This window comes from Mandrillus leucophaeus, unplaced genomic scaffold, assembly GCF_000951045.1.
Source record: "Mandrillus leucophaeus isolate KB7577 unplaced genomic scaffold, Mleu.le_1.0 Scaffold805, whole genome shotgun sequence".
Classification (NCBI taxonomy): domain Eukaryota; kingdom Metazoa; phylum Chordata; class Mammalia; order Primates; family Cercopithecidae; genus Mandrillus; species Mandrillus leucophaeus.
Window position 1 is genome coordinate 421,055 of NW_012108753.1, and position 21,395 is coordinate 442,449.

Here is a 21,395-nt window from a genome sequence, read left to right on the forward strand (position 1 = left end):
TAGGTGGCAAATCCAGGTCCACTTGCTGTAGAGTTCGTGACATTTCATAGCACTGATTGCTCTGGTCCACTAAAAAGACTCTCAGAAGCCTTTCCACAACTCTTTGAAGTAATAGATACTTAACATCGTTAATTTGAAAAGAGTTCCAAGGCTGAAAATGTAGAGGTTTCGGGGTCTTGAGTTTTTTGTTTGTTTTTTTGTTTGTTTGTTTGTTTGTTTTGAAGGGGGGTGATTTGATTATTTTGAACTTTTGATGGTCATAGGAATTTTTAATTTTTAGGAAGTGTTGGAAACATTTTTCTGTCTCTATTTAACATCATAGTCTAACATCTCTGAGGAAGAGTACATTTTTAAGTTTTTAAAATCACTATTTGCCAAGAGCTCTCGCAGATGGAGTTTCTTAACGGGCCTTTAGGCCTTCTTAAAGTGTTTGTTTGCTCTTGGTTTTATTAAGAATCCTTCACATTAAGAAAACCCCTAGTTAATTGAGGGATAAAAGAAATGACATGATTTGGTTTACAAAAATATTTATCAAAACTTTAGGAAAATATTTCATGAAATGATAGAGACATGTCCCTCTAAATTCTTCTCAAATGTTTCTGTTGATGTGAGATGGAATTTATGCCTAAAAATAAGTTGCAAACTGGATGGAAATGTTGGAAATTTTAAATGTAAAGAGAGAAAATTGAATAATCCAGAATATCCCAGAATATTACCAAAAGGGTGATATTTCCCAGAGTATGCAGAGCAATAGGAAAGTGCTTCACAAGCTTAAGTCTCTTCATTTCTAGTATTAGTAGGAAAAAATTGATGGGAATACTTAAAACAAAGGAAGTAATGATTCCAGGTGTTAGTAGAACTAATCTGGAGGATTGTGTTAATTCTGGGTGTCATAATATCTGGAGGTCTAGACTGGTTGGGGACATGTGTAGTAGTCAGCATCTAGAATAGAGAATTTTTAAAGTATCATGAGGTCAGAGTAGAGCAGCCTACAGAAGACAGACATTAGGGAGAGACAAGTACATAATAACTAAATAGGTTCAAGTATTTGGATAACTGTCTTGTAAAAGTATTAACTGCCAGGCACTGGGGTTATAACAGTGAATAACACAGGCATAATCCCTATTTCACTGGACCTTGAGAGAAAAGGGAAAGGCAGGGAAACCCAGTTTGTGAAACTATGAAGGACACAAACATGGAACTGAGAGAGAGACTAATAGAAGAACCAATTTTGGATACTGTGGACATGCAGAGAGTTGGAGAGAAGCACTCTGGGCAGTGAGAATAATGTGTATGAGAGAGATGTTACACAGCTAGTACATTGGACTGGAGATTCTCTGAAGTCCTTAGAATTTAATTTTCTGCTATTCATCTATGGTCTTCACTAACACCATGAAGAGGCGGCCTCTGGTCACCCTGCTAGTAGGCAGTTATACAAGGACAAAAACCCAAATCTTCTAATGTTCTGCTTTCATGGGTCAGTTTTCACTGTCTGGTTTTAGATTAGCTTTTCTGGTGAGGTTCTATGAATACTGTTAGGGCTGTGCCCTGTTGATATAGAAAACAGAAAAACACTTGGAAAAGAGTTTTTCTTTTTTCATTCCTGTGGGTGGTGGTGGTGGTGTCGTTGTTATTGTTGGTTTTTCCTGGTGCCATCATCATCCTTTTCTGGTCATTGACTTCCATCTTACCTCTTAGGGCAAGGTCTCTTGTTTTAATATAAGCAGCAAAGTTATCCCTAACTAAGATGAGGTTAGTAGCTGTTTCTAATATGTGACTGTTGATTGTGGAGCTGGTTTTATACATAAATATTTTACCTTGGTTTTGTTTTGCAGGAAGATGTTGGATCCAGGGTTGATGATGTGTTCCAAGCAAGCTATGTTTCTTAACCTTGTCTACAAATCTCTGAAAGCTGACATTGTGTTGCGCCGGGTGAAGGCTTTTGTGAAGAGGTTACTTCAAGTTACTTGTCAACAAATGCCACCATTTATATGTGGAGCTTTATATCTTGTGTCTGAGATCCTTAAAGCAAAACCAGGTTTAAGAAGCCAACTAGATGATCATCCGGTATATTTTTCAACTGCTTTTTAAATTGAGTGGGTGCTGAAATATATTGGTGGTTTTTGTTTTGTTTTTCTTTGCTTCACATGACAATAACCTAGTTATTGGGTTATTGGACCATATGAGTGTGAGTTCTGGAATAGGACAAACCTAGATTTTAGTACCAGCTGTACAGTTTACTAGGTGGGCATGTTGCTCAACTCTTCTACTTGCAATAAACTATACTATACTAGAAGTTACCATTGTATGGGATTTGGAAGACTATAAAACTTAGTGGACCTCTTAAGTCGTCTTCGTTAACTATGAAATGGAAATAATAATAGTAGCTACCTCATAGGGTTATTTACAAGTCAGAAATTTACTTGAGGGCTAATTGTTTTCAAGTTATAGAGTCCCTAGGGCTCAGGGGTTCTTAGCTCAAAACTTAACTGTGTTATGTTTAGAAATAAGGATGTGCTCTCCTCTCTTGTTTAAATACCACTGATGGCCATCATTTTACTTTATTAGAACTTTCACGTTTCACCAGAGTTGCAATAAGTAAAACTCTACATCACATAATGGAAGACAGACTTTATTGCAACTTCTAGTTGATTTATGTAGATTTATGAAACTATGTGTTTGTTAGGAGTCTGATGATGAAGAACATTTTATTGATGCAAATGATGATGAAGACATGGAAAAATTCACTGATGCAGACAAAGAAACAGAGATGGTGAAAAAACTTGAGACAGAGGAAACGGTTCCTGAAAGTGATATAGAAACCAAAAAACCAGAGATTGCTTCCTGGGTGCACTTTGATAATTTGAAAGGTGAGTTTTTTTAATCTTTATTCTCTTGAATTTTTAAACCAGGGAGTTTGTTTCTCTTTGATTTTCATAGAAACTAGCATTCTACCATTTTACTTATTTATTTATTTATTTATTTAGAGTCTCACTCTGTCATCTAGGCTGGAGTGCAGAGGCACGATCTCGGCTCACTGCAACCTCTACCTCCCAGGTTCAAGTGATTCTCCTGCCTCAGCCTCCCAAGTAGCTGGGATTACAGGTGTGTGCCACCACACCCAGCTAATTTTTGTATTTTTAGTAGAGGTGGGGTTTCACCATGTTGGCCAGGCTGGTCTCGAACTCCTGACCTCAGGTGATCTGCCTGCCTTGGCCTCCCGAAGTGCTGGGATTACAAGCGTGAGCCACTGTACCTGGCCCACAGTTTCTTAAAGTAATATTTTAGGGATAGAAAACTTTCTGTTCAAGATAGAAACTTTAAGTGGTTTCCTATACACACACCAAACTAAATTAATAGGATGTTAGAGTCAAAAGAAATCTTAGAAATGCAGCCTCTTCATTTGAGGCTGTAAAGAAAACACTAGCCTTGAGGTTCAAGAAATGTGGTGCCAGACCCATTTCTTCAACTTGCTTTGGGACTCACGGTCAAATTAATTCATCTACAAATTTCAATTTGTGAAGTACAAAAGAGAAGTCTGATAGCTGCCAGAAAAGTTTGAGAAGAATCCATCAGTTCCCCTGAAGACTAAACTGAGAGAATAATCCTTTAGAAGGATGAAGAGCATGGGTGTTGGAAGGTAGTCAGTTCCTCGTTCTGAAAATCTTTGTTTTAAATTTTTTAAATCCTGAGTTTCTGAAAACATGAAGATAATGGCAGACCTGTTCCACGTGAGAATTATTTCTGGACATACTTTCATGACAAATATTTGGAGCACTCTAAAGCTCCAAAAGACTTTAGACCTAGTTCATCTTCGTATTATTTCCATCTTAACGTTTCCAACCTCTTTGACCCCAAAATGGGTACCTTTTCTTGCCATTTAGAAAAGGGAGAAGTTTGGGGTTTTTTGGTTTGGTTTTTGATTTTTTTTGAGACGGGTCTCACTGTCACCCAGGCCAGGCTGGAGTACAATGAGCCATTATGGCTCACTGCAACCTCAAACTCCTGAACTCAAGTGATCTTCCCACCTCAGCCTCCCAGGTAGCCGGGACTACAGGCTTGTGCCACCAGGTCTGGCTAGTTGTATTTTTTGTAGAGACGAAATCCCACTCTCTTGCCCAGGCTGGTCTTGAACTCTTGGACTCAAGCAGCCTTTCATGTTGGCTTCCCAAAGTGCTGGGATTATAGGCATGAGCCAATGCGCCCAGCCAAGGCAGAAGTTTTGAAAGGGAGCTTTTAGTTATTTTTGAGTCAGGGTCTTGCTCGGTCATGAAGGCTGGATCACAATGGCATGATCTTGTTTCACTGCAACTCTCATCTCCTGGGCTCACGTGATCCTCCCACCTCAGCCTCCCGAATAGCTGGGACTACAGGCACACACTACCACACGTGGCTAGTTTTTTTTGTTGTATTTTTTGTAAGAGATGGGGTTTCACCATTTTGCCCAGGCTGGTCTCGAACTCCGGGACTCAAATGATCACTGGCCTCAGCCTCCCTAAGTGCTGTGATTACAGATGTGAGCCACTGCACCTGGCCTTGAAGAAAGCTTTTAGTGGTTGGGATAAACATGTTCCCTGCTTTATTCAAGAGCCGATGCTAGCTCAAGTACCGAGACAAATTCTTGAGGGAGCTCAGTTTTTAATCTAGGTTGCTTAGCTAAGTAAGAATGTTGGAAATATCTGTTGAGAATATTAATGGTGGTGCTTTTAATGACCTCTTGGGCTAGGAATAAAGCATTTGAGAAATCGTATTTTTTTGTTATTCCTAGGTGGGAAACAGTTAAATAAATATGATCCATTCAGTAGAAATCCTCTGTTCTGTGGAGCTGAAAATACAAGTCTTTGGGAACTCAAAAAGGTAAAATAATTTCAAATTGTCTTTTAATTCATTTATGGTGTATATTTTTGCCCTCGTGGATGTAATGCCTTGAAGTTTTTTTTATGATAATTATAAGCATTAATAAACATTAAAAGTCTACATTTGGAGGAAGGTACTATGCGAGGTATTCATTTTGTAGAAAATCTTAAATGTGCATGTAAAATAAGGATATTATACGTGGGTTATAACTGTTGCTTTTTGTAGGTAGATTATTGCATGCAGAGTTGAGAAAATGGATAAATTTTGCTTTATTCATTAGATATATCTGAAAAGTTTTGTGATAAATTTTTTTGTAAATAAAGTTACTTTTCTGAATTCATAAGAGGAATTCATACTTCTAATAACCTTTCTGTGACTTTTGTGTAAAGCCAATAAGTATCTTCCTATGCAGCTATTCTCAGAGTGCGGCCAGACCTCTAAGAGTTCCTGATATCTTTTTAGTGAGTCGGACACAGCTTTTTTTTTTGGACAGAGTCTAGCTCTGTAGCCCAGGCTGGAGTGCAGCGGCACAATCTCGAATCACTGCAAGCTCTGCCTCCCAGGTTCACGCCATTCTCCTGCCTCAGCCTCCCAGGTAGCTGGGACTATGGGCACCCGCCACCATACCTAGCTAATTATTTTTGTATTTTTAGTAGAGACGGGGTTTCACCATGTTAGCCAGGATGGTCTTGATCTGACCTCGTGATCCGCCTGCCTTGGCTTCCCAAAGTGCTGGAGTTATAGGCGCGAGCCACAGTGCCTAGCCCACAGCTCTTTTCATAGTAATACCAGTACATTATCTGTTTTCATCACTGTGTTGACAGTGGCACTGATACTATAAAATAAATGATAGGTAAAATTGCTGCAGCTTATCCTGAATAAAGACAGCACCAAGCTGCATCAGAAGCCATTATATTCATCACTGCCACATATGTGCAGTTTTAAAAAAAGCCAGTATAACTTAAGAATGATGACACAGGGAGAATTATTGATTTTAGTATCTTGACCCTAAAGTACATATCTTTTTAGTATTTTGTGTGCATATATAGCAAGTATGCGTAACATACCTCTGCTGCCTACCTAAAGTGTGAAGGTTGTCACGTGTCTCAAGGACAAGTGCTTACCAGTTGTTGCAAGCTCATCTAGCTGCTCTTTCATGAAAGACTAACTGACAAACTGGTTTTTCAGACTTAGGTATTTGGGAGACATTTTCTTGAAAATGAATGAAACAAAAAAGCTGGCAGTATTTGTTGTCAACAATAAAATTCAAAAATAAAGCTTTCGAGCAAAGATTAAAGTGTTAAAAATCTTGTAACCACCACCTTGGGCTTGACAGTTTCTTAATTTATAAAAACTTTACTGATGAAATCTGTGGTTCTAAGAATGTGATTTTTGTGGTAAAGTATAATGAAATGTGCCAACATTTGGAAGGACTGCATGTGGTATTCTTTCCAATGACCAATGCACAATGTTTCAAATCCTTTTTTTTTTTTGAGACAGAGAAGGCTCTGTTGCCGCCCAAACTGGAGTGCAGTGGTGCAGTGGCGCAATCTCGGCTCACTGCAACCTCCACCTCCTAAGTAACTGGGATTACAGGAGCATGGCACCATGCCCAGCTAATTTTTTAATTTTTAGTACACACAGTGTTTTGCCATGTTGTCCAGGCTGGTCTTGAACTCCTGACTTCATGTGATCCGCCTATCTCAGCCTCCCAAAGTGCTGGGATTACAGGCGTGAGCCACTGTGCCACCTGAATATTACAAATTCTTGAGTGGATAAACGATTGATTCAAAGTAGACCAAATAATTTTAAGTAGCAAGTACCAAAAGCCAATTGAATATGGGTTTCAGATTCCATATTACAACTAATCTTTGGTTTTGGTATAGTACTAAAGAAGAAATTCACAGTTATGTGAAAGATTTTTTCTACACGTGTGAGGCCAGATTTTCTATGTATATTTCAACATGGAATATAGAAGCAGATGAAAGAATCACTGTCTTCTGTTAAGCCAGACATTAAAGAGATTTGCAAAACTGTAAAATAATGCTACTCACTATATATTTTGTCCTGAAGCATAATTATTTTTCATAAATATGCTATTTATTAATATGTAGTAGCTTTGTTGTTTTAATGAACCTACAAGTATTTATAATTTTTCTGTTTATAACACACGTGTCTGTAGATATGACCCTGTTAAATGGAAACTGATGAAATTTTTGGTTTTTAAGTGTATGAAATGGTCCTGAGACCAAAATGTTTTGAGAATCACTTGTTTAATGTATTGGCTTAAATTTCAAATTTTTGCATTTTCTTTGTTGTTGTTGTTGAAATAGGGTCTCGCTCTGTTACCCAGGCTGGAGTGCAGTGGCGCCATCTCGGCTCACTGCAGCCTCAACCTCCTGGGCCCAGGCACCTTCCACTTTAGCCTCCTGAGTAGCTGGGACTACAGGTGCGCACCATCATGCCCTGATTGTTTTTGTAGACATAGGGTTTCACCATATTGCCCAGGCCGGTCTCAACTTCTGGGCTCGAGTGATCTGCCTGCCTGAACCTCCCAAAGTGCTGGGATTACAGGTGTGAGCCAGCGTACCCAGCCCGATTTTCTTAAATAAGCTATAAATGTACTAAGTGTCAACCTTAGAAATATTGATATTATTCACATTTTTCTTTTTAGTTATCTGTGCATTTTCATCCCTCTGTGGCCCTTTTTGCAAAGACCATCCTTCAGGTGAGTCTAAAATATCAAAAGATGAGAAGTAAGAAAAAAGTAGAATCATTTTAGATAATAATTGGTCATACAGTGTTTAACAGAGAATCTTGTACATTTTACTGCTCGAATAAAGGAGCAATGACTTGTTTTGTACAAAACAGCAGATAATTTTTCCCACTCTGAGTTGAATGGAAGCAATAAGACATTAGAAAGCCACAGCAGTTATTTATTTATTACCTTGTAGCTCCTCTCCTGGAGAAAGACTGCCTCACTTTCCCATTTGCTGTATTTGCCACTTCAGGGTTTGGTTCGTGATTAATGGTTAGATGGCCTACATTTTTAATATTATTAGTCTATCCATCAAATCAATGTTACATTCTAGAATATGTGTGTATATGTATCTGTGTGTTTAATTTCTTAAGTATAATGTGCATGAGAGAGATATTTGAAGAGTCATTTATTGCATATTTGTATCTTCAATACAATGTAATAGAAGTTATCTTTTTCTTTTTTCTTACCTGGATGCATAGATATAATTTGAATTAAGTTTTTAAATTCCCCCTCCACTTTTCAGGGAAACTATATTCAGTATTCGGGGGACCCCCTGCAGGATTTCACTCTAATGAGATTTTTGGATCGATTTGTATACCGAAATCCAAAGCCCCGTAAAGGCAAAGGTATGCTTCTATTTAGTGAATTATTTGGTTTTCATTTTTCATACATAATAATATGAGCTTATAACTAGGTTTTGCATTATACTGTCATAATTTTACATTTCAGAAAACACAGATAGTGTTGTGATGCAGCCGAAAAGGAAACATTTTATTAAGGATATTCGTCATCTTCCTGGTAAGTATAAAGCTTAGACAGTTGAAACTGAAAAGACAGTGTAAGACAAAAATGCATAAATTGTATTATTCTTTGTTCTAATTTATCAGAATAAAACCTGAGCACCAAAGACATTATCCATCTTTTTTTAACGTTATTACAGCAAATTTGAAACATGTCCAAAGTAAACAAAATAGTGTGATGAACCCCCCCAATTACCATCACCCAGCTTTGACAGTTATCACCATTTTATCATCCATAGCTTCATCAACAACCCCTGTGTATATAATTACTATTGCTTACAATTCAGACCATCTGAAAGCTCTCTAACATTAGCTTAGAAGCACAAAAACCCACAGCTGGTTTTGTCACAGAGCATCATTTTAAACTTAGTTAATAACCTACTTCTATATTCGCTAGCCATCTTCTGGATCTGAGTCTATTCTATTCAATGCAGACACTTCTTTGCATACCAGATCTCATCTCCCTTTTGTTCAGAGACTAGGGTTAAATTAGACCTTAAAGATTATTTAATTTCCAGTGACTTACTTCACAGAGGTCCAGAGATGTAAAAGGACTTACCCACAGTTAGTAAGTTAGAAGTAAAAGTCAAATCTCCTTTTACTCAGGATGAGTCAGAAATTTTTATTCTGAAGAGATAAAACCAATTTCTTGTAGTTCCTTATTTCTTAGTTTTCCTCAGTATAAAGGAAAACTGTTTACTTCCTGTTTATTCCCAGAATGGGAAGCATTAATGGCAAGCTTGTCATTTTTTGAGCTGAAAATGACAAGTTTAAAGTGATTATTTATTAAAATAACTCCTTGAATTTTTCTCTTGAAATTTGGGTCCTGGATGCAACTGAAGAACAGTAAGAGAACCCTGTTGTTTCACTGTAACTGCACTGACGGCTGTGTACTGCCTACTTTATGCTGTAGCCAGTGAAGTTTCCAATGTTGGGTCTTCACACAGACTTTTTCAGAGATTGTCCCTTGCACTCCAGGGTCCCTTCTGTCTACCTTCCTTACAATTTTGAGATTTTTAGAATTACAGATTATGCTGTATTTTGTCTTAAGAGCTTAAGTAACATAAAGGGAATCACTATATTACATTAAAATGTTTAAATTTATTTTTGTAGTGAACAGTAAGGAATTCCTTGCAAAAGAAGAAAGCCAAATACCAGTGGATGAAGTGTTTTTCCACAGGTACTATACATAATATAGTTTCATTTGGGGAAACTGCCAAAATTTAAATTTTGAATTTCAAAATCAGCGTATTTTGAAAAGATCAAAGGATGTGTCTGCGTTTGTTAAGGAAATTTACAAATCAGTCATTTTGCTAATCTTAATATATCTTAGTAAAACTAAAGTAAATCTGGGAGTTTTGTTAATTTAGCATATAAATTTTGTTTTATGCTTCTGACTTTTTGAAATTTAGCCTTTAATTTCTTTTTATAGTAATTTTTTTTTTTTGGCTTAAAATCTACCTTAGTTTAATGTAGTGATAAAGCATGGGTAATTTATCCAGACCATGGCCCTTAGAATGGATTCAGAAAAATTCAGTGCACTGCTATAGAAATAAGTCCTAAACCAACTAGTATTATAACCTAATGCCTTATGGTAGTAAAGTACTTCTTATCTCATCTGGTGACTGGTTAATTAGGTTTGATTTGGCTTGTTTTTTAAAATCATTTAGAATGAATAATTTTGAGGGTTTGATTACATCTGTACATGGCTAAGTTTTGCTGTATTCTAATACAAGAATAGGGCTGATAAAATATTATTCTTTGAAATGTATTACACTTAAAAGATTCCAGCTACTTTTTATTGAGTTAAACTATTTTTTGTATATTACATATAAATTTCAGTCATTTATTTCCAACTGAGTATACTTAAAATTTTACAGTTGTGGTTTGCCACTGGTCATAGGTGCTTTGATTATAGTAAGATTAGACCTTTAATAAAATTGTCAAATATATAACATGAATATTATTTTAGGTATTATAAAAAAGTTGCTGTTAAAGAGAAACAAAAACGGGATGCAGATGAAGAAAGTATAGAAGACGTGGATGATGAGGAATTTGAAAAACTGATTGGTAATTTGTTGTGTTGACTCTTTGTAAAATAATCTACTATTATGTGTTACTAGACCATGGAACATTAGTGGGAGAGGTGGCCTTGGTTTTGAAAAATCATTTAGCTAAGAATATCATGCATATCACAGTGGAAGATTAAGAAATATTTGGGGCCAGGTGCTGTGACTCACACTTGTAATCCCAGCACTTTGGCAGGCCAAGGCAGGCAGATCGTTTGAGGTTAAGAGTTCGAGACTGGCCTAGCCAATATGGTGGGAAAACACCAAAAAATGAGCCAGGCATGGTGGCGCACGCCTGTAGTCCCAGCTACTTGAGAAGCAGAGGCACGAGAATCACTTGAATCCAGGAGTCAGAGGTTGCAATGAACCAAGATTGCGCCACTGCACTCTCGCCTGGGTGACAGAATAAAACCCTGTCTCAAAAAAAAAAAAAAAGAAATATTTTTATGATATATGGTAATTCACCCACGTTTGCACCAGAAAAATGCATGATTTGTGCTTTGGATAGTCCATATAAGAAAAAATTTATATTTGTCTATTCATTGTTACAGCCAAATCTCATGTGAAATAGAAATCCTTTTTACCATTCATAATCTATTATAGTATATAGTATAGCAGTAGTAATTGATAGCAATAGTCTACTGTTTCATCTTTTTTATCTTTAATCTACAAAGCTAGAGAAATTTTGATTGAAAATAGACTTAAACAAAAAACATGGTAAATTGGAAAGACTTACACTGATTTCACGTGTTACATACTTTTTTGTTGTTGTCTTTTGGGGGTTTTGTTTGTTTGTTTTGAGACAGGGTCTCTCTGTCTCCCAGGCTGGAGTGCAATGGCACAGTCACAACTCACTGCAGCCCTGCAGCCTAGACCTTCTGGGCTCAACCGATCTTCCTGCCTCAACCCCACGGGTAGCTGGGACTACAGGTACACGCCATGATGCCGGGCTACTTTGTTTTTGTTTTTTGTTTGTTTGTTTTTTAATAGAGATAGGGTCTTGCTGTGTTGCCCAGGCTGGTGATTACTCTACCTCAGCCTCCCAAAGTGCTGGGATTACAAGCATGAGGTGTTATATATTGTATCACACCTATTAAAAATGAGCACCTAAGTAGTTCTAATAGAGTAAAAAGGAATACAATTGCTAAATACCATTTTATTTGATATTTACCCTCATTCCATAAAAGAACTGTAGAAAGAGCCGAAATTAACTTGATCCTTCTTTAGTTTTGGAATTTAACTAAGATCAGTATTTCACAGGTTTGTATGCATTATTAAGATATACTAGTAACAGTCACATTTATATTGTTTTGGTGTTTACTTGTCATAAACAGCAGAATCATGACTGTTAGAATAATTTATTCAGATACAAGATGTATGTCAAGCTTGTCATTCTTTGTTGTATCTCACAATTTCTATATTCTCTGGCAGACACATTTGAAGATGATAACTGTTTCAGCTCTGGAAAGGATGACATGGATTTTGCTGGGTAACATACTTCTATCTTCTCCTTCCTATTTTTCTAGCATTTCCCAAATTGTCTGTCAGAACAGTAGACCACAGAACTATATGACATAAAGGGGAAATGTATTCAAGTTTGGGAAGTGGATACAGTACTTTCATCTTTGACCTTTATAAAGCACGTTATTACTTACTCTAAGCAGTCTGCAAAGCTTTCTCCTCTAAGTCATTTAATAGCCTACTGCCCTAGTAGTCAACAAAACACTACTTTAGAAAATACTGCCTCCTTTTGTGTTACAAATTGTGTTTTTTTCCAGTAACGTGAAAAAGAGAACAAAAGGAGCTAAGGATAACACATTAGATGAAGATTCAGAAGGTAGTGATGGTGAACTTGGTAACCTGGATGACGATGAAGTTTCTTTAGGAAGTATGGATGATGAAGAATTTGCTGAAATTGATGAAGATGGAGGAACATTCATGGATGTGTTAGATGATGAAAATGAGAGCGTTCCAGGCAAGCATTTTTTAAAATAAGACATAAACTGTATCTTCCTCACTTCCTCAGCCTTAAGTTAGTTTTTCTGCTAAAGGTTTTTAATATAGCCCTGTGTTCAAATTAATATTCATGTCAGCCAGAAACTTAAATGGGACCTTTTCCCTTCTTATTTGGAGCTGAAGGGTTTTTATTGTGTGTTGTGTGTGTTTTCTTTTAAGCAGTTTTTTGAGTTTTGGACTTTTACTTTAACCAGCAACTAGCTTCTCTGTACAATACATGTTGAGCTGAAATGCTGCCATTTTTTAATAGTAATTAGCAGTCTATAAAAGTTAATCAGTATTCATCATAGCCCAGCATAGATGAAGGTGAATATTTTATCTTGTTGTAAATTAGCAAGGAACACCCAGAATTGTCTCTGGACTGTTGTCTTGACCTTTCTGTCCTTTCACATACCTCCAGCATGCACATGCCTGCCTAACATTCTTCTTCTACTTATTCTGAACCACAACAGAAGTTTCTTGTTTTAAGGGGTTTTATATTATTTGGTCTTATTAATGAAGCTATTTAGAAAATTTTGTACTTGCACAAAATATTATAACTATGCCAATTCTTAGAGTCTTGCTCTCAGTCTGTCCTCAAGCCTATGCTAGTGGAATTATGAAACCCACATGGAATAGCAGTACACTGCCTTACATTAGAATAAAGATTTTAGCATATCTTGGAGTAATATTTTCCAGTCCTATTGTTTTTCAGTTGCTTAATAGCAAATTTTTTCATGTAACAGAACTTGAAGTCCACTCCAAAGTCAATACTAAGAAAAGCAAGAGAAAAGGTACAAATGATTTTGACTTTGCTGGCTCATTTCAAGGTAAGAAAATGCATTCAGTATCTTTTAAAAGCAGTATCCATGTGAGAGGTGTCATTATCATTTTGGGAAATTAACTCTCCTAAATTTGGTTAATAAAATCCAGGGGTGGGTGGGGGTTGTTTTTAAGAAAGGTGTTAAGTGGAAATTATTTTCCACATTTTGAATTGTTTCTTGCATTCAAATATCTCTAGATCATCTTTTCATTCATTTTTTTAAATTTTTTATCATTATTTCCATTGTTTTGGGGGAACAGGTAGGGTGTTTGGTTACATGGATAAGTTCTTTAGTGGTGATTTCTGAGATTTTGGTGCGCCCATCACCCAAGCAGTACACTGCACCCAATGTGTACTCTTATCCCCTACTACCTCCCACTCTTCCCCCCAAGTCCCCAGAGTCCATTATATCATTCTTAAGCCTTTGCATCGTCATTGCTTAGCTCCCATTTATAACTGAGAACATAGAATGTTTGGTTTTCCATTCCTGAATTACTTCGCTTAGAATAATGGTCTCCAGCTCTATTCAGATTGCTACAAATGCCATTATTTCTCTCCTTTTCATGGATGAGTAGCATTCCATGGTATATGTATAGCACATTTTCTTTATCCACTCATTAGTTGATGGGCATTTACATTGGTTCCATATTTTTGCAATTGCAGATTGTGCTGCTATAAATGTGCGTGTGTAAGTGTCTTTTTTATATAATGACTTATTTTCCTCTGGGTAGATACTCAGTGGTGGGATTGCTAGATCAAATGATAGTTCTCCTTTCAGTTATTTAAAGACTCTACATACTGTTTACCATAGTGGTTGTACTAGTTTACATTCCCACCAGCAGTGTAAAAGTGTTCCCTTATTACCACATCCACGCCAACATCTGAAATGTTTTTTATTTTTAAACTATGGCTATTCTTGCAGGAGTAAGGTAGTATTGCACTGTGGCTTTGATTTGCATTTCCCTGATAATTAGGGATGTTGAGCATTTCTTCATATGTTTCTTGACCATTTGTGTATTTTTTGAGAATTGTCTGTTCATATCCTTAGCCCACTTTTTGATGGGATTTTTTCTTGCTGACTTTTTTGAGTTCCTTGTAGATTCTGGACATTGGTCCTTTCTCGGATGCATAGTTTACAAAGATTTTCTCCCACTCTGGGTTGTCTGTTTACTCTGCTGGTTATTTCTTTTGCTGTGCAGAAGCTTTTTAGCTTAATTAAGTCCCATCTATTTGTTTTTGTTGCATTTGCATTTAGGTTCTTGGTTGTGAACTCTGCTTAAGCCAATGTCTAGAAGAGTTTTTCCAATGTTACCTTCTAGAATTTTTATAATTTCAGGTCTTAGATTTAAGTCTTTGATCCATCTTGAGTTTTCTGCATAAGGTGAGAAATGAGGATCCGTTTAATTCTCCTACATGTGGCTTGCCAGTTATCCCAGCACCATTGGTTGAACAGGGTGTCCTTTCCCCGCTTTATGTTTTTGTTTGCTTTGTCGAAGATCAAATGGTTGTAAGTATTTGGCTTTATTTCTGGGTTCTCTATTCTGTTCCATTGGTCTACGTGCCTGTTTTTATACAAGTACCATGCTATTTTGGTAACAATAGCCTAGTAGTATAGTTTGAAGTCTGGTAATGAGATACCTCCAGATTTGTTCTTTTTGTTTAGTCTTGCTTGGCTATGCAGATTCTTCTTTTGTTCCATATGAATTTCAGGATTGTTTTTTCCTAGTTCTGTGAAGAATGATGATGGCATTTTGATGGGAATTACATTAAATTCATAGATTACTTTTGGCAGTATGGTCATTTTCACAATATTGATTCTACCCATCCATGAACATGGGATGTGTTTCCATTTGTGTGTGTGTCTATGGTGTCTTTCAGCAGTGTTTTGTAGTTTTCCTTTTAGAGATCTTTCACCTCCTTGATTAGGTATATTCCTAAGTATTATTATTATTTTTTTTTTTTGGCAGGTGTTGTAAGGAGGGTTGAGTAATTGATTTGATTCTCAGCTTGGTTGCTGTTGGTGTATAGCAGTGCTACTGATTTGTGTACATTGATTTTGTATCCTGAAACTTTGCTGAATTTATTTATCAGATCTAGGAGCTTTTTGGATGAGTCTTTAGGGTTTTCTAGGTATACTATCATATCACTGGTGAATAGTGACAGTTTGACTTCGTCTTTACTGATATGAATGAATGCCATTTCTTTCTCTTGTCTAATTGCACTGGCTAGGATTTCCAGTACTATGTTGAATAGAAGCAGTGAAAGTGGGCATCCCTGTCTTTTTCCAGTTCTCAGGGGGAATGCTTTCAACTTTTCCCTGTTCAGTATAATGTTGGCTATGGGTTTATCACAGATGGCTTTCATTACTTTAAGGTATGTCCCTTCTGTGCCAATTTCGCTTAGGGTTTTAATCATAAAGGGATGCTTGATTTTGTCAAATGCTTTTTCTGCATCTATTGAGATGATCATATGAATTTTGTTTTTAGTTGTTTATGTGGTGTATCACATTTATTGACTTGCATATGTTAAACCAGTCCTGTATCCCTGGCATGAAACCCACTTCATCATGGTATATTATCTTTCTGATATGCTGTTGGATTCGGTTAGCTAGTATTTTGTTGAGGGTTTTTGCATCTGTGTTCATCGGGAATATTGGTCTGTAGTCTTCTTTTGTTACGTCATTTCCTGATTTTGGAATTAGGCTGATATTGGCTTCATTGAATGATTTAGGGAGGATTCCCTCTTTCCCTATCTTTTGGAATAGTTTCAGTAGGATTGGTACCAATTCTTTGAATGTCTGATAGAATTCAGCTGTGAATCCATCAGGTCCTGGACCTTGTTTTATTGGCAGTTTTTTTTATTACTGTTTCAATCATGCTACTTGTTATTGGTCCGTTCAGAGTTTCTCTTTCTTTCTGGTTTAATCTAGAAAGGCTGTATATTTCCAGGAATTTATCCATTTTATCTCGGTTTTCTAGTTTGTGTGCATAAAGGTGTTCATAGTAGCCTTGAATGATCTTTTGTATTTCTGTGGTATCAGTTGTTGTCTCTCCCATTTCATTTCTAATTGAGCTTATTCGGATCTTCTCTCTTCTTTTTTTGGTTAATCTTGCTAATGGTCTACCAATTTTCTTTATTTTTCCACAGAACCAGCTTTTTGTTTCATTTATCTTTTGTAGTGTTTTTTCAGTTTTGTTTGGTTCTGCTCTGATCTTTATTTCTTTTCTTCTGCTGGGTTTGAGTTTGATTTGTTCTTGTTTCTCTAGTTACTTGAGGCATAAGCTTAGATTGTCTGTTTATGCTCTTTCAGACTTTTTGATGTAGACATTTAATGCTGTGAACTTACTAAAAGTAGTGCCACTTTTGCTGTATCCCACAGGTTTTGATAGGTTGTGTCACTGTTCAGTTCAAAAAAATATTTTAATTTCCATCTTCATTTCATTGTTGACTCAAAGATCATTCAAGAGCAGAGTATTAAATTTCCATGTATTTGTATATAGTTTCGAGGGTTCCTTTTGATTTCCAATTGTATTCCACTGTGGTGTGAGAGGGTACTTGATACAATTTCAGTTTTCTTAAGTTTATTGAGACTTGTGGCCCACCATATGGTCTATCCTTGAGAATGCTCCATGTGCTGATGAAAATAATGTATATTCTGCAGTTTTGGGGTAGAATATTCCGTAGGTATCTGTTAAGTCCATTTGTTCTAGGGTGTTAAGTCCATTGTTTCTTTGTTGACTCTGTCTTGAAGACCTGTCTAAGGCTGTCAGTGGAGTATTGAAGTCACCCACTATTATTGTGTTGCCATCTATCTAATTTCTTAGGTCTAATAGTAATGGTTTTATAAATTTGGGAGCTCTGGTGGTAGATGCATATATATTTAGAATTATGATATTTCTTGTTGAACTAATCATTTTAGTAGTATGTAATGTCCCTCTGTCTTTTTTTAGCTGTTGTTGCTTTAAAGTCTGTTTTGTCTGATATAAGAATAGCTACTCCTGCTTGCTTTTGGTTTCCATTTGCATGGAATATCTTTTTCTACCCTTTTACTTTAAGTTTATGTGAGTCATGTGTTAGGTGAGTCTCCTGAACACAGCAGATTCTTGGTTGGTGGTCCAATCTCACATTCTGTACCTTTTAAGAGGAGCATTTAGGCCATTTACATCCAACATTATTATTTGAGATGTGAGGTACTGTTCTATTCATCATGCTAGTTGTTGCTTGAATACTTTGATGTTGTTGTTTTTTCATTGTTATTTTATAGGCCCTTTGAGATTTATGTTTTAAGGAGGCTCTATTTTGGTGTACTTCAAGGTTTTGTTTCAAGATTTAGAATTCCTAGGCTGAGTGTAGTGGCTCACGCCTGAAGTCCTAGCACTTTGGGAGGCCCAGGCGGGCATCACCTGAAGTCAGGAGATCAAGACCAGCCTGGCCAACATGGCAAAACCCCATATCTACAAAAAATACAAAAATTAGCTGGGCATGTTGGTAAGCCCCTATAATCCCAGCTACTCAGAAGGCTGAGGCACAAAAATCACTTGAACCCATTAGGCAGAGGTCACACTGAGCCAAGATTGCACCACTGCACTCCAGCCTGGATGGCAGAGCAAGATTCCATCTCAAAAAAAAAAAAGATTTAGAACTCCTTTCAGCATTTCTTGTAGTGCCAGCTTGGTAGTGGCGAATTCTCAGCATTGATCTCTCCTTCATTTATGAAGCTTAGTTTTGTTGGATACCAAATTCTTAGCTGATAATTATTTTGATTAAGGAGACTAAACACATTGCCACACGCTGTTCTGTCCGTCCATGTGGGAGCTGCATGTTAGTCCTGTCCCCTTATCCACCATTTTCCTTCTCAGCACAGCAGATCAACATGTTTGCCTCTGCTATGTTTTGTTCTCTCCAAGGCCCCAGCATATTGGATGGTGCCCACTCATATTTGAATGCAGATCTTCCTTACCTAGTCCAGAGATTCACATGCTAATCTCTGCTCATTCATTTTTAAACCATTCAATTATAAAATCCTGGATTTTTCAGACACCTGTTATCTTTTTCTTTTCTCAACCATTATTCTTTGCCATTTGACCCTTGCAATAATCCATGCTCCTTTATTATGATACGAACTGTTCTTTCTGCTAATATATTCTTTAACATTTTTCAAAGTATATCTTACAAGATTATGCTTCACAGTGTAACACTTACAAGGTGCTAATAAAAGAAAAAAGTGCTATATCAGGTAACAGTCTTAAGATTTTTGATAAAAATGTAGAAAGCACTATACATACTTTGCCTCAAGTGCCTCTCTGGCTTCTGTTACTGCTAAATACTGATGACTAAAAATAGATCTGCAAAGTTAAAAATAATGTTTTAAAAAGTTTCATTTACATATTGGTAGTAGTGTTTCAGAGACTCATGCCTACAAAATTTTATCAACTCTTTCAAATACTGCTGTCAATTCCTTAGTCCCCTAATGACTAGATGATTTAACTGATATATATTTAAATTGTAACATGTTGTCTTCCAGATTTTGTCTTCCCTTGAGTATCTAAGATCCTGTTTTAATATTAGCATAAGATGAGATATAGGCAGTTTTTCTCAAGACCATCCCTCAGAAAAGAAGTGTTGCTTTACTTCAAGTTCTACTGAGCCTATTATTAAAAGATGCTGGTAAAAGGAATTTGAGGAGAAGAAAAAAATTTTTAATGTTAAAAAAGATGCTCTCTCAGCTTGTTTCAAATAGTAAAGTACTGTTTCAGAAGACATTAGCCTGAAAGGATTTCAGATCTCAATTGATAATAGTTTTGGATGCAGATTAAAGAATACCCAACAGAACTGATTGAAACAAAAAGAGGCAAGGAATTTTAAACAGATTCATTAATTGATTCAGATGTATTAATTTACTGATTGATCACCCTACATTTGCAAGTGTTAGAGTAGATATCCTTAAGAATAAACATACCTTATAGAAGCTTTAATCAGCCTGGGCAACACAAGGAGACACTATCTCTACAAAAAATCAAAAATGGCCGGGCGTGGTGGCTCACGCCTGTAATCCCAGCACTTTGGGGGCAAGGCGGGTAGATCACAAGGTCAAGAGATCAAGACCATCCTGGCCAACATGATGAAACCCTATCTCTACTAAAAATACAAAAATTAGCTGGGCATGCTGGCACGCACTTGTAGGCCCAGCTACTTGGGAGGCTGAGGCAGGAGAATCGCTTGAACCCAGGAGGCAGAGGTTGCAGTAAGCCAAGATCGTGCCCCTGCACTCCAGCCTGGCAACAAAGTGAGACTCTGTCTCAAAAAAAAAAAAAAAAAATCAAAAATCAAAAATTAGCTAGGCATGGTGTTGCACACTTGAAGCTGAAGTGGCGGCGGGAGCAGGATAAAAGAAACTAAGGAACCAGCACAGTACAGAAGTGCCTACTCTTTGAGGTCACAGATGCATGGCTACAGGATGAATAAAACCCAAAAAAAACCTTCCTATTGCATGCAAATGTGTATTATACAGCTATCAAGTAACATATCACCCTAATAATAATGAAGATGAAATGCTTTAGAAACTATTTTATCAAAAGTGGCTCTGATACAAAGACTTGTACATGATTGTTCATAGCGGCACTATTAATGCCAAAAAGTGGACACAACCTAAATGTCCATTAACTGATAAGTAAAATGTGGTATATCCATACAATGGAATATTATGTAGCCCACAACATGGCATGGAGTACTACAACATGGATGAGCCTCAAAAACGTTATGCTAAATGAAAAAAGCCAGATACAGGAAACCACATGTCATATGATCCCATTTATATGAAACAGCCAGAAAAGGCAAGTCATAGAAACAAGATAGATTGGAGGTGGGTTGGAGGACTACAAATGGCACCAAGGATCTTTTGAAGTTGATGGAAATGTTCTAAAATCAGACTGTGGTTGTGGTTGAACAAGTCTGTAAATTTACTAAAATGCATTAATACACTTAAATGCGTTAATACACATAATAGCTGAATGTTATGATGTGTATTTAGTAAAGCTCTTTTTAAAATAGAGCTCTAGTACTGCTAGAGACATTGATATCAGAGATGCAGAGTTTGAATAATTGTTTCAGGAAAAGAGACTTTTCAGGAAAAGTTTATACTTTCAGTACTACAGGTAGGTGTTGTTTAAAGGAGAACCTCTTTCAGTGTTATAAACAGAACTTCATTTATAGCATAATAAACATACTTTCAATTTCCTTACACTCCAAAGAATAAGAGCCCTGAACTAAATTTTATATGTTTTGTCTTAAGTATTTCAAAACCCATCCATGTCAAACTGATAACTTTACTATTGCTTGATACTGTGTTATTTCCCTTATGGGTAAACTTCGATCACTGGCCAAATCTGAAAAGCAAGAAGACACTCTTGTCATCTGAACAGTTCTATTAGGATGTTGTTAGCTTTTTAAAAATATTATATACTAACTTAAATTATATTTAAATGCCAGCTACCTAATGGTGCTAGAAGATTATTGCAATTGTGTTTTTACCCAAGTATAATTTTTAAAATAAAATCATGTTGCATTGCATTTTTAAAAAATCATTAGATTTATAATTGAATAATGTAGACTTACAAATTTTTTTAGGGCCAAGAAAAAAGAAAAGAAACTTCAATGATTCCAGCCTATTTGTATCCGCTGAAGAGGTACGGCTAATGTACTGTTCTAAGAGTCTAGCTATTCTACATTATTTTTAGTTTTCTAATAAATTTATCTTTTTGTTTAAGTTTGGCCATCTATTGGATGAAAATATGGGATCCAAGTTTGATAACATTGGCATGAATGCCATGGCTAACAAAGATAATGCAAGTAAGTAACTTAAATTTTTTTATTGATGTTTTAAAAATAGCTTTGGCTTAGAACTTCAGAAGATAGGAAATTTTTTTAATTTAATTTTTTTTTTTTTTGAGACAACGTCTTACTCCCTCACCCAGGCTGGAATGCAGTGACATAATCTTGGCTCACTACAATCTCCATCTCCCAGGTTCAAGCAATTCTCCTGCCTCAGCCTCCCAAGTAGCTGGGATTACAGGCATGCACCACCACGCCCA

General features: G+C 36.5%; 1 protein-coding gene across 1 annotated transcript in view; it reads left to right on the forward strand.

Annotated features, from left to right (window-relative positions):
- CEBPZ (CCAAT/enhancer binding protein (C/EBP), zeta) overlaps nt 1-21,395 on the forward strand; it is a 28,199-nt gene that overhangs the window by 5,751 nt on the left and 1,053 nt on the right. Inside the window, exons 3-15 of the mRNA XM_011967626.1 lie at nt 1,836-2,067; nt 2,687-2,870; nt 4,769-4,857; nt 7,532-7,585; nt 8,142-8,244; nt 8,348-8,416; nt 9,532-9,598; nt 10,391-10,488; nt 11,919-11,976; nt 12,266-12,462; nt 13,229-13,312; nt 20,932-20,990; nt 21,072-21,153. Coding sequence (XP_011823016.1) covers nt 1,836-2,067; nt 2,687-2,870; nt 4,769-4,857; nt 7,532-7,585; nt 8,142-8,244; nt 8,348-8,416; nt 9,532-9,598; nt 10,391-10,488; nt 11,919-11,976; nt 12,266-12,462; nt 13,229-13,312; nt 20,932-20,990; nt 21,072-21,153 — 1,376 coding nt within the window. The remainder of the gene's footprint in view (nt 1-1,835; nt 2,068-2,686; nt 2,871-4,768; nt 4,858-7,531; nt 7,586-8,141; nt 8,245-8,347; nt 8,417-9,531; nt 9,599-10,390; nt 10,489-11,918; nt 11,977-12,265; nt 12,463-13,228; nt 13,313-20,931; nt 20,991-21,071; nt 21,154-21,395) is intronic.